The 23,474-nt window shown below is 33.3% G+C and overlaps 2 protein-coding genes across 3 annotated transcripts in view; one reads left to right on the forward strand and one right to left on the reverse strand.

The window, feature by feature from the left end:
* Positions 1 to 23,474, forward strand: part of LOC141527037 (uncharacterized) — a 155,303-nt gene that overhangs the window by 29,535 nt on the left and 102,294 nt on the right. The window contains exon 1 of one of the 2 annotated variants that reach the window (XM_074242281.1): positions 17,340 to 17,393. The exons of the other annotated variant lie outside the window; for it this stretch is intronic. The gene's annotated coding sequence lies outside the window, so the exon portion shown is untranslated. Of the gene's footprint in view, positions 1 to 17,339; positions 17,394 to 23,474 lie in introns of those variants that run through there. 2 annotated transcript variants of the gene reach the window in all.
* LOC141527645 (uncharacterized) lies at positions 7,113 to 7,982 on the reverse strand. Its single transcript, XM_074243214.1, has 2 exons — positions 7,568 to 7,982; positions 7,113 to 7,424 (listed from the first exon to the last, which is right to left on the reverse strand). The coding sequence occupies exons 1-2, from the start codon at positions 7,820 to 7,822 to the stop codon at positions 7,113 to 7,115; spliced, it is 567 nt and encodes a 188-aa protein (XP_074099315.1). The 5' UTR covers positions 7,823 to 7,982.

Below are 23,474 nucleotides of genomic sequence, written 5' to 3' on the forward strand. Positions count from 1 at the left end.
ACTAATCACAATTACTGTCGATTTTTTTTACATTAATTATTTATCATAATTACACAAAGAGAATTTAATAGAAAAAATTCTATCTACCCGCAAAAAGTATCATCGTATGACCTAATTTGCCAATAAATGTCCATATCAAAAATTTCATGACCATATCGAGCCTAAGATAGTGACATATAATCATAAATAATTTTTTTAACAATATTGATATTGATTTATAATTTTTTAATTTGAAAATGAAATTCAGAATGTAATAATAGTATTCATCTTAAAATATTAAGCTCTCAGTTATTATAACAATTCAAATATCAAGTAGAAGTTTAAATATTTTTCCAAGTTTATTCCAACAGGTTGAAAAAAAAGTAAGTTCAAATATTTATCTTTTATGATATCTCTAGCTCTGCTGTAACTTTACGTTTTTCTTTTTGGAAAATAAATAAAAGTTTTAGTGTAGCCCAGGCCGCTAACTTCCATAGAATCACAAGAATGACACCGAAAACAGTCGAGTGTTTGCTAAAGTACGGTGTAGTACCTTCGGAAGTTATTTTCCTATTGAAGGAATGTAAGCAGAACTGTTCGGCGGATAAACAACTAGAAGCTGAAGCAGAAGCAGAGAGTAAATGTGAGTGTGGAGTGCCGGGGCATTGCCTTGATGGATTAATTAGTAAGTGTTATTCGCGAGAAGTGAAATTAATGGCGTAAGTTGCTAATGAGCAATCCGAAGATTCGAGGACTAATGACAATGTTTAAGGCTCGGATGAGGTGTAGTTGAGGAGTTGCCTGTTTGCAGACAGCTGGCTGGTCGGTTCTTGGTATCGAAGGGCTGTTCAGAGCCCCGGGGCGACTTTTCGCGGGACTGACGGTATTTACGGGCTCGAAGCGCGAGTTTAATTAATAACAGCTCGTAACAAGCTTCCTGAAACTTTGGGCTCTTCTCTTCTTCCTTACTGCTTCTGTTGCTACCAAGTTATGCAAATTGGGGAACCTAAAGAATGGATTTCAGGAAAATAGAGATGTATCTGGGTGTACAGTGATGTAGGGCCTAGGTCGACAGGAAAGATTTCCAGTCTCGTAAAACAAAGTTATCCTCCGGTACACAAACAAAAATTATTGTTTCAAATCATCTTATTTATGATAAGTTTTTCTTGTTTTATTGTTCTGCTGTCAACAGAACTTTCATCAGACCGAAAGGTGAGCTTGTGAATAATTCGTAAGCCACGCGTAATTTCCAAAGTTTCAAAGATCCAAATCTCAGTCTATAAATTTTTTTTTGTGATAAAATTAGTCAATTTTTTATAAAGAATTTTTGTAAAAAAATTTTCTGATGGTTAAAAAATTTCTTGATGTGGCTTGATATAAAACTCGGGCATATTTAGGTCTAATGTGGGCTGATATGTTCTTATATAAATTTTTTTCAAAGTTAATTTGAAAAATTTCCGATAGATGGCGCATGGCTGCTAAATTTTCTCACAACTAGAGAGTTAAGTTTTGAAGTATTTAGTTTTAAAAATAATGAATTTTTCAATATTTTAAATTGATAATAAATGTCTAACTTCATTTCTTTTATCTAACCGAGCGATTAATAGCACAATGGATTTAAAAATGCCGACAAATTAAAATTTAAATGATTTAAAGTATAAAAACGGGTTGAAAAAAATAAAAAGTTTTATTTGACGGCGATAATTTAAGAAGAAATAGCTTTAATAACTTTTACGAGTTGAGGAATTCTTAGTCTTGAGAATTTAAAGAGTGGAAAAGAGGGTGTGGAGCCTCTGAGGAAGGAGTTTAGTTCAAGATTCACAAGTTGAGTAATGATAAACTGAACCCGTACCGAGAAATAGTGAAATAGAGTAGGAGTGGGTAAAAAGATTGCCGGAATAAAAGTTACAAAAACCGCTCAGCAGTTGTAATTGTCCATGCTGAGAGAACTGGAAACGGAATAAGGAGCAGAAAGGAGTGAAGGACTCACGAGTGGAGTTTGAGGACTCGCCAACAGAAGAAATATAAACTGAACCCGCGTTAACGGATGGACTCCTCACATTGAGAATTTTTAAAAAGTAGATGAATTTTTTTGACTAGTTTCATCGACAAAAATATAAAAAAAAATACAAGTACCCCTCGATTAATTTTATTTTGGATAATTATATGGCGCTTGGAGAAAGATAAGACAGAACATGAATGGAAATTTGAGCGTTTGAATGGAGAAAATATTCCTGAAAGGAAAAAAGTAGAAGAAAAAGTTGGTTTTTTGCTTTCAATCCGCGAGGATGAATCTTTTCTTATGGTTTCGCCGGTAATGTTTAATCAAAGTCATTATAAGTTGTCCAAGTTATCAAGCCGAGCGCTATTAAGAAGTTCTACTGTTAATTTATAGAAGTGTCGGCCTTATTTCTTTTTCTTTCTGTCCCTGGTCGTTCTGTTGCACTGCTTCTGCTTTTGCTTCTACTTATACTCATACTTTCGGCTCCAGCCGGAGGATCCTCCTTTTGCATTTTATATATTATATGTATAACGAGGCCGCGGTACCAGCTGTATAGACTGTATAGATAGTTGGACAAAGAAATCGGAGAAAAGAGCCGCCAGAACATCTTAAAGTTTTCTGTTTAAAATTTAATTGCTTCGAATTTTTAAGCCAACTCGGAAAAATTTTTGTTGGATCCAATATTCGTATTCTAAAAATTTTTTTAGTAGTTGATTCAACGAAAAATTGATCTCAGATAAGTTTCTACAAAGGATCAAAATAATTTTCTTGGTTTAGAACTAAATACTTCAAACTTAATACTTTGATAGTGAGATAATTCAGCTACCATGCGCCATCTATCGGAATTTTTTAAAACTATTTTGACCGAAAAATTATATAACGGCATAAGTAATTATATTAAGCCATATTGAGTCATTTCTGTGGATATACAAATTTTTTTGAGCCTCTAGTTATTAATTGATTGCAAAAAAGTGATATTTATTTTTCATATGATGTAAAACTATGATAAAAGAAAAACACGTATGATCAATTCAAAGCAGCCAATTTAATTCCAAGTCACTCGGTTCAATCGCGCGAGATGAAAATTTTAATCCACTGGTCGTTTAAAGCGATAGTTTTTTTAATACCGTCAAAACACAGAGCAAAGCTAAAACGAATTTTAGTCTATTGAATGGAATTTATTTTCCGACTCGTAAAAAAACAACCACTCAAATGTAACTGTATTTTTTTTTTCAAGCAATTTTTTACTATTATTCTTTTGTCATTGTCATCATATATTCTCGCGACACAGAGGGCAGTGTACTGCCGGTTGGTTTATAGCAAAGTTTTACGGTGTAAAATAAAACAGCTAAAGCGGTTATTGGTTCATTGATTTTTTTGTTCCGACCTCGGCCTTTGAACCTTTGCGGTGACGTTCATCGATACGTGATAAATTCCTCTCAAGCGGATGTTTAAAACTATAGTTAATGTTCTGCGTCTGCGCTCCAGGGCTCTTTAATATTCTCTTGCAACCCTACACACATACAAGCACACATGTGAGCTGAGGGATGTGCCAAACCCAAGGGAAGAAAATGTCAAACGTTCTAGAGAGTTATAAACGTGCAAAATTCCAAACTTACGAGAGTTACTACACACAAAGATCTGGTGCATTGCCTGAGGGACATCACCAACGTCAAGTTCCGAATTCTCATTCCATCTGCTCACGTTTTTCGAATTCTTTTATGAATTCCTTCTAGCTAATTCCTTGTTGTACCATTAATATTATCAAAACCTTAATGGCCCCAAGGTAACAGAACATTTTAATATTCATGATTTGGAATCTCAAACATCCGCCTGTACAACAGCGCATTAATATCTTGAGAAAGTCGGAGATCTCATCTCTAAGATGGAAGGTCATAAACATGCTGATCGATAGAAGCTTTCACAAAAAAAATACTAAATTACCAATTCAATTCAATTCAGCAAAAACACAAATGAAAGAAAAAATGGATTTTGAATGAAACGTGAGCGATTTTTGTTATATAATGTAAGATGATTTAAACTGACGGCAGATTAAGATTTATTTCCGGTATATTATGCTTTTGAGCGGAAGTCACGTCAGCTTCTGAACACGCCAGCTCCCGGTTTCTGTTTCCTTGTATCTAGTTATCTTTATTCAATCCCTTTAGTTTTACTTCTTCTTTATTCTTTGTTTTTTCTTTATATTTCTTACTCCCTAACTAATAACGTATCTATTTTATTTAAATCCCGGAATTCAATTCGCCGGTACTTATCCGATGACGGGAAACATTCAAATGATAAACGGATTTATAATATTGGATTGTCGATTCGATTTAGCGTAGTCGCTTTTTTCTGTGAGTTTTTATTAATTCTCTTAAAGCTTTTGTTTCATAGTATTGATTTCAAATTTCGTTTTTATAGAAATTTTTTATTCAAGAAAAAGCGTTTAAGAATGAAAAATTTTTATACCTATTTAAAAAATGTTATCTACTAATATATGATCTAATATAGTTATATATACTCTTACATAATTTTTTTTTAAAGTGGTATTGAAAAATTCCAACAGGTGGCGCATAGTCGCAGAATTTTCTCGCTACAAGTAAGTTAAATGTTTAAATATTTAGTTTTGAATTAAAAATTTGTTTTTATATCCTTGTGCATAGCCTGAATGGTCATCTATGATCAGACCAACTCATATCACCGAAAATTAAATTACTAAAGTTCAAATTTCAAAGTTTAATTAGTTAACATACAATTTCCAAAGTTCTGCATATAATCGGGATCATTAATTCCCGATTTTTACGGCTGATCAATCTCAGCGACATTGTCGAAAGCATTACGAGTAAAAGTAAAACCTATGTGTCATTTACAGTCCCATAGTTGATAATTATACAAAGGTTTAATGGTCCAAAAACACTTTCAACTCTCCCTTTAACAAAATCAGAGCAGATAAGTTGAAAAGTTTTGACTTAATATTAGATAAGTGATTAAAAAGTGTTTATAAATAAATGCCACTTAAAAAGTAGCTGACAAAGTTTCGAAACCGAAAGTCTGGTCACCGAAAATTAAATTTGAAACACTAGAGCTGGAGCCAAAAGTAATAAAGGAGGTTTAGTCGGAGAGTGAGAAAGCACTTGGTTAGTGGATAGGAGCTTAAACTTGAACCGCTTTGCCTTGACTGTGAGAGTTGGAATGAATGCGGTTTTCTCGGCTGTTGATTTAGCCGAGTTTCTTGGGGTTTTGTTTGTAGATTGGTTGCCTATTTATCTCAGCCGAGAAAATTTGTGCCACTTAGTGAGTGAATAAGAGAGAAACTGGGGGGAGAGCGGAGAGGAGGTCTTAACCACCACCCTTTCCAAGTCTTAAGTCAAGAGTCTTGGAGAGAACCAAGACAACTTAGATAATATAACGCTCGACCGAAGTGAACAATTTAAGTTCCCGTAAATACTATTTGCTGTATGGTCTAGCCTAGTATACATACACGCCCTCACCATTGTTATTAAATGTTCTTCCGAAATTCTAAAAACACTCGACTCTACTGCTCCCTAATTTACACCTTCTAATTTTGTGGTAATTATTATTATCACATAACAGTTAATTAAAATTGTTTAACTGTTCCAGTTATAGCTTTTATTGTCCCATACACTGTCAAAACTGAATATTAAAAATTTTAACTCTCTAATAGCGAGAAGATTCAACTACCATGCGCCACCTGTTGAAAATTTTCAAAACTAATTTTGGTAAAAAATCATATACTGTCATCTTAGGCCATATAAGGCTATATAAAGTTATATCAAGCCATTAAAAAAATTATAAAAACAATATCAGGCCATATTAAAAATTTTTCTTACGAGATTTGTTGAATAATTTGTTTATAAAAAAATTTTAAACGAAACTTCTCTAAAAAAAAAATCATTGCCTTTGGATTTTTGCTAAAAGCATTCTAGCGTATGACGCAATAAAGACTGTGACGTAAAGTAACACAACAAATGAGTATACCGTGTAAATCTAATCCAGGGTGTTTTCAATTTTCTTAGGTTGTGTATAGGACGGTGTCCTGGGATTAGCTCGCAATGGGAAATCCTCGTTACCGGAGCTCTTCAATGTCTGCCAGAGTTAAGTGGGTACAAGTACCAACGGCGAATTACTCTCGATGAAGCACCCTGAGCAGAGCAAACGAGCTGGTGAACATCAAGAGTGAGGAGGAAAAATGCCAAATACACTTACACACCTACATCCGAAGATTCAAAGGAACAGAAGGAGTAAGACAAGAAAGGAGAAAGACGCAGTCCTTCACAGATTTAAGAGGGCCGGGAGTGCTGCAGTCTATAGTGAGTCGAATCAGCTAAACAACAGAGCCCATTGCTCCACATCCAGTACTCTCCGGATTTCCTCGAGGAGTTTACTTGCGACGAGAGCGTAACATATAAGTAGCAAGACACTAGATTGCTTTGTAGATTATGCAAGGATAATTTGAATCTCTAGATGCTAAACTAAATACCCAGTTCTTCAATTTGCTCCGGAGCGAGCAGCCAACTGCTTGCTTAAGCCATCTCCCTTTTTAGTTCTCGTTCTGAGCCGACCCAAATCGCTCGGCAAATATTGCGGAGCTTACAGTCGACCGATAAGTTTTAAGATTCGGGATGGAGAAGCTTCACTTTTTGAATTATCTATGATAACACGAATATTTTTGAATTTCCTAAATACTTTAGGGAGATAATTTTTCTTGATTGTCTCAGCAGAAGGAAAAATATCTAGTTTTTTAAACTCTTGATACATAAATTGTATCCACGTTGTAAAAATTTTGGAGAGATATCCAATGCTAACGTTAAATCGATAGCTCATGTCAGCAAGTAATAACCCAGAATGAAGTCGAACTAACGTTAAGAAAAGCTGATTTTTTAATGAAACTTTATTTTGTGTCCGTTGTGATTCGCGATCCGTTTTAGATTCAGTAGTAAGCCACTTTCTCAGTGATTCAGTAGCAGGAGGTCCCAAAATTCCCACAAAGTATCAAAATCTTCTGGTTTTAAACCTGTGTAATATTTAAATTTCTTGACATTATTACGACATGAATCGACATCAAAGGCAGTACTCTCCAATTTCTTTTCCAGACATTCAATAACCGTTTTTAATTTTTTACGTCTGTATCTTCTTCTGTTTGACTTTCAGCATCACACGTTGAAACTATTTGCAAATGTGGTGCAACGTCAAGCTCAGTATTATTTGGAGCCGTAAAGTTATAATTATTTTCGAGCTCAGACGTGAAATTATAATTTAATTGCAGTCTGTCATTACTATTAGTATGTTTATTACTAATTTCTCCAGCTAGTAATTCATCAGTAGCAGCATGAGTAGAACAGATAAGTTTTCGATGCTTGCAATCTTCAGTTCTTGAGTCTTCTTCATTACATCTTTGCTGTCTTTTTCGGTCTTTAGGAATCTAAAAAATCATAAAATAATTAAAAACAAAATTTTATGTTTCATGCCCAATAAAAAAGCAACTTTAGTTTATTAATTACCTTCAATCATCATAATATGCAAACTGATATAATATATAACCTCTTTAAATATATAATTACTAACCTTTGAAACTGTCGCTGGTAAAGGATTAGGATTTTCTATTGTTGGTCCATTTGAATTAATAAAATGTTTTGTACAAACGTAAGTGTGTTTTTTTATTCCATCAATTGTTAAATCTGCTCTTCGTGATAAGTGTATCCACTCCAAACACTTTTTTCTGTCGACTTGTGGTTTTATAAAAGGTATAAATTTTACACCATCCTGCTTGTACCGACTATCAGACGTACAATTAGCGAATGCACAATGTTTTGTAGGCATGGCAATTTTAAAATAAAATTTTTTTGTAACAAATATTTATTTATTCCGATAATAATAAGATGTACATTTAACGTTGTTGTAAATAGAGAATTCAAAACATATGTACCCCCCACCCGTGCTGCCTCTAGCGGATTATTTTTTAATCTTCCCAGGAAAAAGGCTAATTTAAATCGATTTCTCGCAGCAGAAGCATGTAATACTTAGTGGATATTTTTTCTGAGCATAGATAGAGTAAAGACAAAAAATACATAACTTAATGAAATAAGTGAGTTCCTCTCATAATTAACATGAAATAAAAGCCCGGTGTAATTTAAGATGGTCGTGAGTTTCGGTGAAGGAAGACGGAAGTATCTGCAGTGTGTAGTTGTATTTGTGTTTAGCAGGAACAGAGGCAGGTTTCGGGTGTAGTGACTTTGGAACGGTTCCGACTCGTAAACCGCTGTGCCGTCGTCGTCGTCGTCGTCGTCGTCGTCGTCGTCGTGAGACACGCTCGGTGGGCAACGTTGTTAGTCGCAAACGGTTAAAACTAGTTTATAATACTGGCGAGACGATGGAAGACTCGGGTGTGGCTGTTTCCAGAGTGGAATGGGCTCAGTCGGCGTAAGGGTGCGGCCTCGCTTCGACTAGGGTAAGGGATCTAACGTCAGTATGTGAGTGTGTGTGAGTAAACATATATAACATAGTGTGGGGGGTGTGAGTGCGAGTGCAGATAGAAACCAAAAGAAGATAGCCGTGTAGGAAGAAGGACAGCGAGACTCACGTCCATGTAGGGGAGAAAACGACAAGGGTAGTGTGCTCGGCACGGTTCTCTGCCCGTAAGCTCAAACTATAAATAATCAAGTCGGAAAGTCCGCTGGCAGAACAAAACGAAAATAAAGGGTAAATAAGGAGCCCCGGTACCAGTAAGAGCAGCCTCGGGGCTCAAATAGAGGGAAAGGAATTGTTATTCCAGCAATACTTTATAAAAGTTGATCAAATTCGTCATATTTTTATGAAAAATGCCACCCCTGAATCAATGATCAAGCAGGATTTCGAAAGAATTTTATCACGTTAAAATAATAGTAATAATAATACCAGATTATTTATTTAGTTGTCTCTTTTATACGGAGGAGACAAATGCTTGGAGTATTTGAAATGTGACCGAGTTAAAAGAGACTTGGTAAGAAGAATGAGGAGCTATAGACTGAAAACTCGGAAACTTGATGGTCCTCGAGCAACACTTGGAGCATTCTTCTTGTTTATAGCCGGGTAGAGGGTTTCTCTGCTGTGACGGAGATGGAGTTCCGGGGTAAGAGAATGCCCGGTATCAAGACGCCTGAAATGTTGAGAAGGAGAACACCCAAATAAAATACATGCATGTCTTGAAATACAGTGTGCTTTAGTTCTGTGAATTAACAAATGGAGAGACGGATAAGAATGAGGACATTTGAATTAACATTAACATTATTAGTACCAAAGAGGATTAACATTAAATTCACTTTAAAACGGATTTTCCAAGCCATAGATCCTGGGTAAAGCGAATCGCAGAACGAAGCTAAATCGTTTCTTCCCGTCAGGCACTATTGTACGCATCTATTGTCTTCTGTTCGTCACGAATCTGAAAGGTACTTGCTGGTCTAAATAGAACACTGTCTGTTGTGCACTACCGACATAGACTGTAGAACAGCAACGGTATAACAACGCCAGAAACAAATGTCGGCTGCCTATAGTCCTCCTACAAAGTAAGAGAAACTTTATCAACTGCAAATGCATTTGAGTCCAACTGTTTTCATCATCCGGGAGTGAAAAATTAAAAATTTAAGAGTTTAATTTTAGATTCTTTTCGTTGAGCTTGATAATTTTATCCCCCCGAGAATCAGGCGGTTCTTTCGCGAGTGAGTCTTCGGAGTCTGCTGACCGGCGGTTGATTGATCGCTTCCTGTTTGTAGAGAGCGAGTTTCAGCCCCCATTTGGCACCTCGCCCTTAAATAACGCGATTCACCCCAGCAGTTAGCAACCAACTAACAACTAAGCACCAAGAGAGCCCCGGAATACAGAAGTATGAGGAAGGAAAGGAAAGACCGAGGATAGGATAGGGATAGGGGCAAGGATGTATGATCGTATCGCGTCGAATAAAGTCGGAACTACACTCCCGTTTCAACCCATGTTCACCTGTCATTCTTCCCCATGCCTGTTCTACCTCCCCTCTACCGGTTCATTTCCCGTTAAACTATACCGTTCGGCTTAATTTATGTGTTCCACATGTACGGCAATAAATTCGCGAAATCTCTCTAATTTCTCGAGCTCTCTAGCTCCGAACAAGCTAAACGGTTTTGCCTCGCAAAAAACTAGGATTTTCTCAAACTATTTGTTAACCGAGATTATGATCAATCGGCGATCTATCTAATAACGAGAATTCGCATGTTGATCCGCCCGGAGATTAAAAAATAAATAATCAAAAGTGCAGAGTTAGGTTCTCGCCAAGTAAAACAACAAGAAGGAGTAAAAGAGGAAAAAGAAGAGCAAAAAAGTCGATAGCATGGCAACCTGGACGACGCTTTGTCTTTGTAGTCTCCACTCTTTTCTTTACTTTAGAGTAAACGATTCCTATGCGCTAACACATTTATTCCAACTTTTACGTTCTTCTTCTTAAACTTGTCCGTTCCTGGTGTACTTTTTTCGGACATTCGAGGTATATGACCCCTCTAGTGGTCAGTTACTGATAAAATGCCGTTAAATCTAGGAAAAAGCAAAAAAAACATCGATTTTTGGTTCGTTTAAAATAGGTAGTAGCCGCCATTTCGAAACCAGTCTACCGATTGGCTTCAAATTCGGTGTGAACCTTGAAAAAGCTTTAGGAAAGAACCTCCTTGAGTATCATTAAGCTCCCTTCAAAATTACGGTCGTACCGGCGAAAAAAATTGGTCAATAGAGGGTCGACTTATCTCAGGTGAATACTCCAGACGACTTAACTGCCCTTGATCAATGTTTTATCTCCAGATTGGCTTTCTTCATTTTCGCATTGATCAGCGAGTATCTTAGCAGGGAGAGGTTTGCCATTAGCTCTGATATCACGCCTCTGAGTCTGGTAAATCAAGGCCATTAGGTTCGAGTGCTCGCACCTATTCGGGTAGACTGACTGTAGGTGGAGGGCGTAGGTATGAGCTCCGTGTAGTGTCGAGAACATTATTCCTACCGGCGGCAAATAATTTCTCGTGTCCCGTGGATCATGATGAGCAATTAAGCGGTACGTTAATGCCATCACCAGTCGCTCTCACGTTCTCACGTTCCTGTAACCAGCCAACTTTACATCATGCATTTTCACTTACACTACCAGCTGTTAATTACTACCCAAAATCGTGTTTCACACACAGATGGGTGCTTCCAAACATCCACTCTCTTCCTTCACTCCCTGCGTCCTATCCTGTAAGAGCATTTATAAAAGGAATGAAAAGTGTCGAGAAGTTTATCGAAAAATATGGATAAAAATAAATTAAGCTGAGAAATCAGATGCTGTCATCACTGATGTCATTAGCATGAAGCAGCATTGTATGCTCTATCTATTTCTATGTGTCTATATATCTATATGTCTCTGGAGATAGATATAGAACTGTAATGGGATTTGTAATCGGAAATCAGTCCAGGTAAAAATGAATGGAAGGAATATCCTATTCGATCAGCAGCAGTTTAGTACTCCGAATTATTAACGAATGCGTGACGTCGTAAATCATGTAGCTTTGGAGCGCCAATCGGACCGTTAGAACATCCAGGACGACCAATCCTGGAGCGCTGAGCAATTCCACGCCCCGGAAATTATGTGTCCGACTGAAAACTGAGATGATTGATGAGCGCACCTATACCTTTCCTATAAAATATTGCTTGGGTAGTACTTGCTTCTGGTTCTTTCACCAGTAGACTAGACTCTTCTTACTCTTTTTTCTCCGGTAAACTTTTTTCGCTGTCATAACTCTTTGGCTCGTTGTCATTCGGGACACTGCTTGTCTGTCCCTTCTCTCTTTATCACGCATCAGACAACACTTCATTTATGTCACGGCAAACTTTCATAGGTGCTTTTAATGATTTCCACAAGGCATTATTCGACAAGTGCAAGAAGCAAAAAATAACTCCAAAAAATCTGTAATTTCCCAACTCAGCAATATGGCACTTGTTGTGAAAAATTTATCTACACGCCTAAGTGAGCCATCAACATCTCTCAAGAAGCGTCTAGTACTTAGATCCGAACCCTAAGAACCTTTTTATTTTTTTCTATAGGCCATTTTTTCTCTACTATTTTTGGTTAAAATTCTTGATTTATCCCTCTTACACCCAATACAAGCATAAATTCATTTTTATGCTCACAATATGCTTAATACATCTATACATCTAACGTAACCTCGAAAAATACGCTTAAGTAACAATAAACTGAGAATATTATTTCTGAGAAAGTTTAAGCGACTTTGAAAAGCGAGAGTGAAAAAATGATTCCTATAAATTCGATAAAAATAGTGTTAAAAGTACTTTCCCGTACAGTAGAGTCTGACTTTCCGTAATTTATATAAAGGCGACGGATGTTTGATCCTCCTTAAAATAATTCCGGAGTTTTATGACGAATTGGCAATTTTTCTTCGACATGTACAAAAGATTCTCGACGTCAGATTGCCGCGAAAAATGCTGTCTTACGTTTTCTGAAAAGAAACCACTCGTATTGAAAAATTAAGGTCATTTCGGTTGGATTATCCATTGTATGATACTCCAATGAACTAAATCCAGTAAGCTTCGAGTTATTTTATAGTTTTTATAACCTGCTTACGTCTGCTTTTTTATCAAGCCATCCTTCTTTCGCTGGGCAACTTCTTTCTGCCTTTATCTTTTTCTTTTTCCTCTACCTCCGCTTTCTCATCTTCCTCTTCTTTGGCTTGTTCTTATTCTGGGCCGGGTCTTATACTTGTACGTCTTCCCGGTCTTCGTTTTCAAGCTTAACAACTTTCAGCAGTCGCTGACATCAAAGTCAACTAAAACAGCAAAATTTTAATTTTCTGTTCAAACTGCTTGTGTTCTTGACAACTCTGCTCTCTCCTCAACTCGGCTCAACCTTTTTTCTTTGTATACAGACGATAAACTTTTTAATTCAACTCCCCAGAAATATTATTTTGGTAAAGACAATTTTTTAGTTCCCGCAGCCAACTTTTCTAAGCGAAATTAAAATTATATTCTTGGTTTTTTTTTTTTTTTTCTTTTTTTGTGGGTAAAGGTTTCTTTATTTTGTAAGTAAGACACATTGATTATTTTTTTCTTTAGTGCTCTCGCTCTTCTTTATTATACAATTCACTTGGGAAAATTTGTTCTGCAGTCAATACTCAGCAAACATAAAATTTATCTTTGGAATAAAAGATTCTTATATTATAATTTTTTTTATGTTTAAGATTTTAATCAGAATTTTCAGTACAAAAAAAATGATATTTTTTTTTTAATTTAAAGAAAATATTTTCATTTAAATAAATTTCTTGAAATAAAAAAAATATATCTTTTTTTCTCAAAATAAAAAAAAATATGCGGATAGAAAATTCTGTTGGTAAAACTAAACTTTTTTTTGGCGCAGAAAAAATTTTAGTTAATTTCTCTAAAGTTCGACTGGTTACAAAGAAAAAGTTTTCTCGCCAACGGTACTTAAAATTTCACACCAAACCATTACACTCGAGACTAACAGTAATTTACAGGAGTCGAATCGCGGAGTGAAAATAAATTCCAGAGATATATTTTCCGGTCTAGTTTTGAGTCTGTTTATTTGTTTAGTTTGTTAAGCAAAGAATAAAAGTTGTTGCGAAGCAGACACAACAAGTTAATAAAATAGGGAGTAAAAGAGTAGTGCAGGTAAACGACAGAATAAGAATGAGGAACAAGTGGGCTCGAGGGTGTAGCTAAATAACAACAAAATGAACAACTTAACTTCCTTGAATTTACAATCTGGAATGGAAGTGAAGAATAAGAACAAGAGGACCGAGACTTGGCGGCTGACAAATGGCGTTGTTGGGTTTCTCGGATAACGAATAACAGATAGAAATAAAGGTAATGCAAGTATAAGGGTAAGCTAAAGGCGCTAGGAATAAAAGACAAATTAAAAGTAAATGTGCTGCCGGAGAGTGGGAATGATAAACGGGAGATGAGAACCAGCGGGAGACTCGCTGCGCTAAATAAGGGCCACAGGACAGCTGCATAGACATAGACAGAAGAAATCGAGAAAGCTCGAAATGATAAAATCCCGAGGAAATTGAATTCCCTGAGTTCGAAGAACGAATCTTCGCCCCTTCTAATTGAACGATTTCCCATCCTCGCCTCTTTTCTCTTATATTCTTTCTTTTTTTCATTTTTCCATCCCTCAGAACACGACCTGCAAACTACGTGTCTGACACTCACTTCCAATCTTTAATATTTTTCAACTCTATTTACATTATTCTTCATTTGCTCTTCTTGATCTCGGGTTAAAGTGTTTTTTTAAGTAATCAACCTCTCCTTTTTTTTTTTTTTTTTTTTTTTTTTTTTTTTTTTTAATTAGACAACAATTAGTTTGCTAGTTAATAAAATTAAAACACAATGATAGAAAAGCTCCCTTACAGATTTTTAATATTTTTTTTTATTTTAAAACTAAGTACTTTATAATTAACTCTCTAGTAGCGAGATATTTTAGCGACCATCCGCCACCTGTCGGAATTTTTTAATACTAATTTTCAAAAAAATTATTTATGGCAATATGTGACTATACTAGGACTTAATAAATTTTGTTTTGTAGGACAAATTTAAAAAAATAAAAAATATTGTAATTAATGTCGAAAATTTTTCAACAGTCAAAAATATATAACAATAGATAATTTTATAAACCTACAATTGTAAAATTAATTTTTAATTACCTAAAAGTGGCACCGTATCGATTGAATAATAAAGTGCTTACGATATTAGTCTATCTAAAATAAATCTGCATTTGAATTTTAAATAATAAATTAAAAATCCAACGAACGAAAATGAGAAATTAAATTTGTCAAGCGTGTGTTGAAGCGTAGAGTTATAAACGTCCATTCGAGCATATTCCGACAGCTTAAAAAAAATATGAGTATGATATATTAATTTGTTACCAGATCCAAATTGTTTTTCCGTCGCTTGCCCAGCCCGTTTTTCTTCGCTTATTTTTTTATATTTTTTTCCATTAAATTCACGTTATATTTATATACATATAAATAAAATATACGTACAACAGATTGTGTTATTTTGAAATTAAACTTCGTTGCAATATGTTATTCATCCTCGGTCGTTAGCACATCATGATACATGCTGAAAAAGTTCTATTTAATGAATTATAATTATAACGTGTATGAAACGATTTATATCTATAATTATAATTAAAATTTTACATTTCAATTAAGCGGCTTTTTTTTCTGTTGTAAAAAATTGATTAATTTCATTTCATTTTACTGGTTCGGATTTCAGCGTATGGCATAAAAAGCCTCCATTAAAATCGATATTGGTGAATTGAATATTTTTTTATAAATAAAAAACTGCATCACAATGGTGCAAACTTTTCTTCTGAGTATTTAAAAACTTATTGAATATCAAAAGAAAGTTTAATTATTTACAACAATCGATTGTGGCAGAGTTAGCAAACCGACACCTTGTCACATTTTGTTTTAATCGCGTTGAATGATGCATTACCTCATCAAAATCGAATGGAAGTTGACAATTTTAGACAAAGTTAACAAAGTACTGTTATTCACAATCAATTTTTCACGATTGTTTTTCGTTAAGTATTTTATTTCAATAATAAGATCAAATTTTTAACTAACTGTGCTCGATTTATAATTAAATCCATCGATAATCAATAAAATTATTCATTGCTTTTTTTCTTTAATTTATTTTTGTTTCACATCCGCATACTTAATAATTTACTTAATATCATATAAAAATAAAACTGATATTCGAATTTTATTTATAAAGTATTTTAATTTTTTATTTGGTTTTATTAAATTACAATATTAATCTTAAACATAAACTGATAAAATTAATCGGATGATCCAAAATTTATAATGCGAAATTATCCAACAATTCATTATTTTTTGACTGATTGAATTTAGGATTGACGACCTCTCCTTCTGAAAATAATATCAACCTTGCATTATTAAAATCAGAGCTCGTAATAAGATCATTTAAAAATTCAGTTTTAATCCTATATGTTGGCTTAAGCGATACAGCTCACTAATTTACTGTAATATAACAGTAATTATACAGTCATAAATGTGACTCTCATTATCAATAATAATTAATGAGATATAATGGAATGTAACGAGTTATTAATATCTTAAGTCCTATAAAATAAATATTATTTAGGTAAACAATTTTATTTAGACATTTAATATTAATTAATAAGAAAAACATCAGATTGTTAGCTAAAAGTACTAGAAAAATCCAACAGAATCAAAATAACATTACTAATTTTTTTTTTAAGGAAAAATCAGTTATAAAAATCTTCGCTAGGTCGCGTATGGTTGCTGAATTATTTCACAAGAAGAGAGTTGAGTTTAAAGTATTTATTTCTAGAATAAAATATTTTATTTTTGTTTCTAAAATTTATATAAATTTATAATTTTTTTAAATCTAAAAATATTTCTTAAATATTCAAAAGAGCTTTTTTATAATTAATTTCAGATTTTATTAACTAATCAACCAATTTTTTTTAATTTATAATTATGAAGATAGTCAGAGCAATTTATTTTTTATCTTCATAAAAAGCTATATCAAAAATTGGTCACATCAGAAAATTTTCCGACGAAAAGTAATGAGTAATGCCGATAGTTTAAAGATGGGAGTGTATTATCTAACAAAGCCGAAGCTAACCAGCTTATTCATTAATTCCTTACAGTTTAAATAAACCGGCGATTATGCCCAGCTTTAAATTAAAGCTCAGAATATAATAGTTCTCTCTTAAAAGTTGGTTGGCTCGGCATCCGCCAGTTGAACCCGTAAAAGTTTATGCGAGTGAAAGAGCAGAGCGTGTTCCTCTATATCTGCTCTTCCTTGAACATCTAGTGGAAGCTCGTTTTCATAGGATCTCGGAATCGGGCACTGAAAATTCAATGCTATTCCAAGAGCAAGTTCTTTATAGTCTTACAACTCGGAGTATTCCGGCGATAAATTGATCGCCGATCGATTTTATTGAACGCACTCATACATACATACATACATACATAGACATATATATAATGTATAAGACCCCCTCTTTCTCTCTATCCACTCATTTCTTTCAACAATTTTAGATCTTTTATTTGTAAGCTCTCGCCTCTTCTTTCATCTAGCCATTTTCTCCAGAGAGCTGTATCATAAGTTACATCGACTCTTCCGACGTATTAGAAGGCAAGATTGCGTCTTCATGGGTGTGTGTATGTGTTGGTAAGCTCTCGGGAATACATCAACCTTAACAAGAGTCTTGACGACTGAAAAGAGACAAGAACCTACAACGAATCGCTTTTGAGAATCCACCTTGGTCGAGTAGCTTCGACGTCAAGTCTCTTGTCTCTTTCATCCACGTCAAGCACCCAGTGAGACAAGGGTAAGAGCATTTTCCCTGCCTTCCTATCAAACTCTAACCTGACTCAAGGTTAATTTTTCACTATTTATTATAATTGCTCATTTTTATTTATTATTTTCTCTAGTGGCTAATTTATTTTACCGAGTGGGGTAAAACTTATTATTGGAACGCTAACAAGTATAATTTGCATTTTTTTATTTTTTTTACTGGCGATATACATAGATAGATTTTTTTTTTTCACACTAAAAAATCAATATTCAAGATATAGACCTTTTAAGATGACTCCTAAGACATTAAAAGATTGAAAAATCATAAAATTGAAGGTTTTTGCGTTAACTCCTTCATAAAAAAAAATATTAAAAAAAAAAATTATTTTTAATAAATAACTTTTAGAAAATTTTTTTATATTTTTTTAAATATTTTTAACTTCAAATTGAAATTATAAAAATATAAAAAATCTTTATTCATAATTTATTTTTTCAATTTTTTATACAAATATTTAAAATCTATAAAATACATACAAAAATCAACCAAACAAAAATTATGAAGTATATATTTATTATTTAAATTTATTTTATAAATTTTTTTAATGCGGCTTCTTTATTAGAAGTTTTCTTTGAGTTTTTTATTATTTTTTATGCACTTCGAAGATTATATATTGAATATACAGTCTCGAGAAGCTCAAAAATAGTGAAAAGTTTTAGAATTTACCTGAATAGTTAATCAGATTTTTAAAATAAAAATAAGGTAGGATGTTTGGTTATAACTTATAAGATATTGAAGGCCATAAAAACTAAAATTGAGTGAATTAATTATCAAAATAGTCGTGACACACCTCTCGTTAAAAAAAATTAGTTCGGTAGAAATCGAGGACTAGCTCGGGTCAACGGCATAATAATGTAGTAATCAATTACGTTAATGAACTGAGCATATATCATAAGTGATTCAGAGATCGCTCCATTCAGACTAGATCCATTGTTGTCAGTGGTCGGGAGGACGCAATTTGCGATCAATGCTTTCGAGATTCAGACTGATTATCAGAGCGCATGCATCTATTGATATTAAACCAACTCAGATATTCGATATTTCAGACAACTTATTTTATATCTTCAATTTCGTTCCATTTCCACAGAATTCGAGATCTAGGCTCTGGAGTTCCAATGGAGTCGATCCTTTCTGGATAAGAGTTATTCACTCCAGTTTCGCTTACGCTGATTAAAAAATTATTTACTCGCAAAAAAAAGTTGAAAAAATTTTCGACTTTGAAAAAAACAATTTATATTTTAGGCAGAAGTCGTAACAAATTTTTAATCTCGTAATAATAATTATTATTTTAAATTTATCACTGATGCTTTACCGCAGAAAATTTATGCTTCATTAATAAGCGATAACTCATAAACAAAGCGAGCAAAGTATAAACAGAGCTATAAAAATATTTTTCTTATGCTTATGACTATAACCCGTCGGTTAAATCGCGGCTGGAGTACGGAAAACTTTACCCATTCATTCCAACATGCGTGACCTCGAAAAGTTGTTACCCTGACACACAAAGTTTCACACAACAACTAAAAACATCGACACTTATAGCCCTCGAATGTTCTTTAAAATCGATGTTTTCTATTAAAAAGTTATATAGAAAATTCCCGACAATTGTTTCAATTATTTTAAATTTATATTTTATTAAAATTTAGAGCACCTGAGTCGTACTCAAAAAATTCAGATTAAAAAACTGTAAAATTAAAATATAGCATGGAAAAAAAAATCAATTTGATTCAAAAGAAAATTTTTTGACCAAATAAATTTTTTTATTATTAAATTTTACATTCTTTAAAAATATTTTTTGCCGATTCAAAGAAAAAAATACCTACAAAATAATTTTCTTGGCTAAAGAATTTTTTTTCTTGAGCAAATAAAATGTTTTTCTTTCAATAAATGTAAACAGGCTTTAATAAAATGAATATGTGTACAAAGCACTATCTATAATAACAATAACTACTCCAAATTTAGTTGGACAAACTCTACCGCTTTTAAGTTAGCGAGTGGCTTCTTGGTGACATCGCCAGTTAATTATTACTTGACGCTTACAGTAAACAAGAATATTAATATAAATAATGGATGCGGAAAACGAGGGTAGTAAAAATTAAAAAGCAAACAGTAATAAAAGAAATTAAAAAAGTAAAATGTGAGGTTGAATATAAAGCAAATGGACAATATTAAAGGCGTAGTGAGTGGAAGAAAAATTAAGTAGTCTAGACTTGCAGAAGGCTTCATTGTAATTTTTATTTTTTTATTATTATTTCAACCCAACTTCTGACGTCTTACGTCGTTACTATTTTTTTTTTTTAATTAATTACACGAATAAGAAATTGCGACACCGGGGAAATCTGTTTCGTTATTCAATTTATTGAAGGTGTAATTTAGTGATGAAAAATTAATGACTTTTGAGTCAGCGGTCGTAAAAATGTCTTGCTGGGGATTTATTTTTCTACTGTTGAAAAAAGTCCAAAAATTAATTACTTGTATGTGAAATGATGTCACACTTCCCCGCTTCGACCTCGACACGCAAAAGATTTGGAATATTGAAAACGAAAAAAGTGAATGACACGCGGATGCTGATACCGAAGCTGATACCGAGTATCGAATATTCTATTTTAAAGATATACCACCGTGACATATATATTATACAGTGGGTGATGTTCTATTTTGCTTATATCATCCACATCCAGTGTATTTTCGATTCTGCTGGGAGATTGCGCACGTTGAATCGCAATAAGAATAAAGATCACGTTTTCAAATAAGAGTAAGAGTTAAATAAAAATACCGGATAAGAAAAAAAAGTAGAAGCTCTGTAACAACAGGCAAAATTAAATGAAGTGAATGAAAAACAAATAGCAGCTAAAAAAATAAAAAAATTAAACAACAAAGGGAGAATGAAGGTAATGGATCGATTCGTAATTAAGATTGCAATTTAAAAATAAATAATTGGGATTTTTAACACGGCTGTAATTTACAGCTGAAGCATGCGCCCCGGAAAATTCATTTAAAAGCACTCGTTTTAACAGAAAGGAAAAAAATGGCAATATTTTAATTGAAATGAAAAAGGATTAGCGAGCACACAGGCCCGCTGAAAGTTTTGGCTTTAAATTTTAAAAATAAAAAAATTGAGAATGATAAATGCTGAGTGAAAAATGGAGATATGTGTACTAAATTGATTGCATCAGAAAGGGCTTCACAATCCGAATATTTTTTTATTTGTTTCACCTGTCCATTTTTTCGCACAACATATATTCCAAAGAGTGTTTAATGTTGATCTCAATTGCACTTTAATTATTTGAAAAAATTTTTTAGTTTTACATAAAAAAACTACCATCGAAAAATGCTCAAATGTGCTACGCTGCTTTTTAATTTTTCGCTTTAGTTGATTTTGATCGTTTGTGTTCTATCAAGTTCGCTCTTTTAGGCGATAAAATTCGCGAGTGAATCAGAGTATAGATATATTTGCGGACATTTACAACCGTGAATTTTTTTTTTTAAGTTTATCCGGGTAAAAATTTCAGAAAAATCAAAATTTATTCCATTTTTAATTTCTGCATATTTTAATTTTTTGAACTACTAATTTAATTTTTTTTTGTCATTTTCTTTCATCAATTTTCTTTTGCAAGAAAATAAAAATTTATAAAAAAATGTATCGGTAGATAATGAACTCAAAGTCTGGCTTTTTAAGAAAAAATCCAATCGTTTGATAGAGCCTCTGATAAATAAAAGAAACAAGAAAGCGTTTGTTTTTTTCTAAAAACAGAATAGATATTCTTAAGCAGCCTAACAGAAAACTTACAAGAAATTGTGACACTTGTACTCTCAACTTCTTAACTTAAGCTGTTTAACCTCATTTCTCATTTCTTATTTCTGGATCTTGATTCCCCTTGGCGGAAAGATCCACTTAGAAATCATCACTTTTCATTCAATAACTACGGCAAGAATCAACTAATCGGATCTTGCGTATACGCAGCTTTTCAGGTCGCGGATGTAAAGTAAAATTTAATAAGCTTGGACGGGCAATCATTAGCGCAAACATAAACTTGAATGTAAATATTCGATTAAAATAAATAAGACGATTGCGAAACTGTTAAATTGGATGAGTCCTTCTAACTATCGCTCTTGCTCTCCATCTGGTGAGTACGTGGCGTATCTACGAAAACTTTAAATTACAACAAACACAAAGCCTCTTAATACTTGGAACCTTAATCAATTAATCTAAAAAGATTCTCGCGTTCATCAAGACCGTGTAAATACTGTTAAGTTATCTGTTAAATCTTCAGCATATATAAATCCTGAAGTTTCGCCTACTTGATAACTAACACAAAAACTGATAATTAAAGTTTTAGTTTCGGTTGATAATAAACTCTGCCGAAAACTATTTACCAACAAATTTACCCGATATTTATTTTTATTTCTCCCTAAGGGAAAATATATTCGCTCATTAATTTTCTCCACCTTTATTAGCTCTTAAAATAATAAACCGCTTTATTTAACGATTCGACGATACGGTGTCAGTTCATTTCTTTATTCGGCACAATTATCATTATCGCGTTTTATCTATTGCGTTTTGAGAATTAAACCGAGTTTCGGGTTAAAGTTGGAAACTCTTTAGCTTTTTTATGTCGATCCAAATGAATTAAAATCCGGAGAGTGAATTTAAGTTTTCTTAACTATCAGGATAAAAAAGAGTAAGGAGGGGGAAGAGGATGGAAGAGAAAGAGGAAGAGGAAGATGGTTATATAAAAGGTTTGGGGTTTCGGGCGGTGGTTTGAGGAGTGTGAAGAGCGGCTTGCCACGAAGCATTTCGCAGGGGTTTTTTTTTCACCAAGTGCACGCCATCCTGAGATAAGATAACGGTGAGAAATCACGTCGCTTTTGAATACTGTTACTCTTACTACTATTTCTAACGTTCCACTTCCTATATTTTTTTTCATAATCGTAGTAACTATCTGGGTTGTTATTTTCAAAGCTCTTGATTTGGATTTATCAGGCTGATAATTAGAATTTTTTTTTTTATAATTATTGGAGTCATATCTGTCCTCTGAAAAAAATCTTTTAGCTTGATATGTTCATTGAAAATAAAAAAAAATAGTTTAAAAATTTTCCGACAGGTGGCGCATGGTCGCTAAGTTTTCTCGTTACTAGAGAGTTAGATCTGAGGTTGTAAGGTTGGAAAAAAAAATTTTTATTTTACTTTTCTGAAAAGCTTTTTCGATTTTTGAAATATTTAATTAATTATTAAAAAAATTTAATATTTAAAATTTAAAATTTCTTTCATACAAACAAAAATTAAATAAAAATATATATATATATATATATATATATATATATATATATATATATATATATATATATATATATTAATAAAGTTACTTATACTTTGTAGAAATGAATTCATTAAAAAAAAACTCATAGAAGGAAAATAGCAAGTCGAATAGAGAGTAGATATTTTTCAATGCCTCGTATCCAGCTTGGAGATAAGAAGCTCTACTTGTGGCGTCGTATAAAAGTATAAGTATATTCATGCATAATATATGTCGCGTATACCCGGCATGTAGAGTCAGGTATGTACTTATACCCGGTCTCTCTAGTGTTCGAGAAAAAGAGATAAATTATTTTGTAATATAAATATAAAATTTATAACACACGAGCTCAATCTCAATCTCGGTTATGATCACACTTGGTATATAAATATGTGCAAAGGTGAGCCTTTTAATTATCAAATGCAAACAGAGAACAATATCAGAGCGGAAGAAAGAGAAAGAGTGAGAACCAACAAGGAACTAATTAACCAGTCAATTAATTTCACTCGTCAATACATCTTGATAGACCTAATACCGGGTCTTACCGTCACTAAATTTACATATAACGCTACAAGGTAAAGGGTGAAAGTGTACTTAATCCTCAGTTACATCGAGCTCCTCGCAGACTAAAGCCGCTTTAACATAAAATATATAGACCGGCATTATATTCTAAGAAGGTTTTAGCCTTAGCGACGTGTTAAAACTATCGCCTCCAGTTAGCAAACCGTGTTACGGACTATCGACTTACCAAAACACTGCT

Source organism: Cotesia typhae, unplaced genomic scaffold (genome assembly GCF_013202065.1).
Source record: "Cotesia typhae breed Kobodo isofemale line unplaced genomic scaffold, CoteBio_Ctyphae contig_4, whole genome shotgun sequence".
NCBI lineage: Eukaryota > Metazoa > Arthropoda > Insecta > Hymenoptera > Braconidae > Cotesia > Cotesia typhae.

What these genes read in the sequence shown, in the direction of transcription:
- LOC141527645 (XM_074243214.1), bottom strand. Translation starts at nt 7,822, where the DNA reads ATGCCTACAAAACATTGTGCATTCGCTAATTGTACGTCTGATAGTCGG. An exon ending in TACCAGCGACAGTTTCAAAG is followed by an intron (nt 7,425 to 7,567) that starts GTTAGTAATTAT and finishes ATGATTTTTTAG; the next exon opens with ATTCCTAAAGACCGAAAAAG.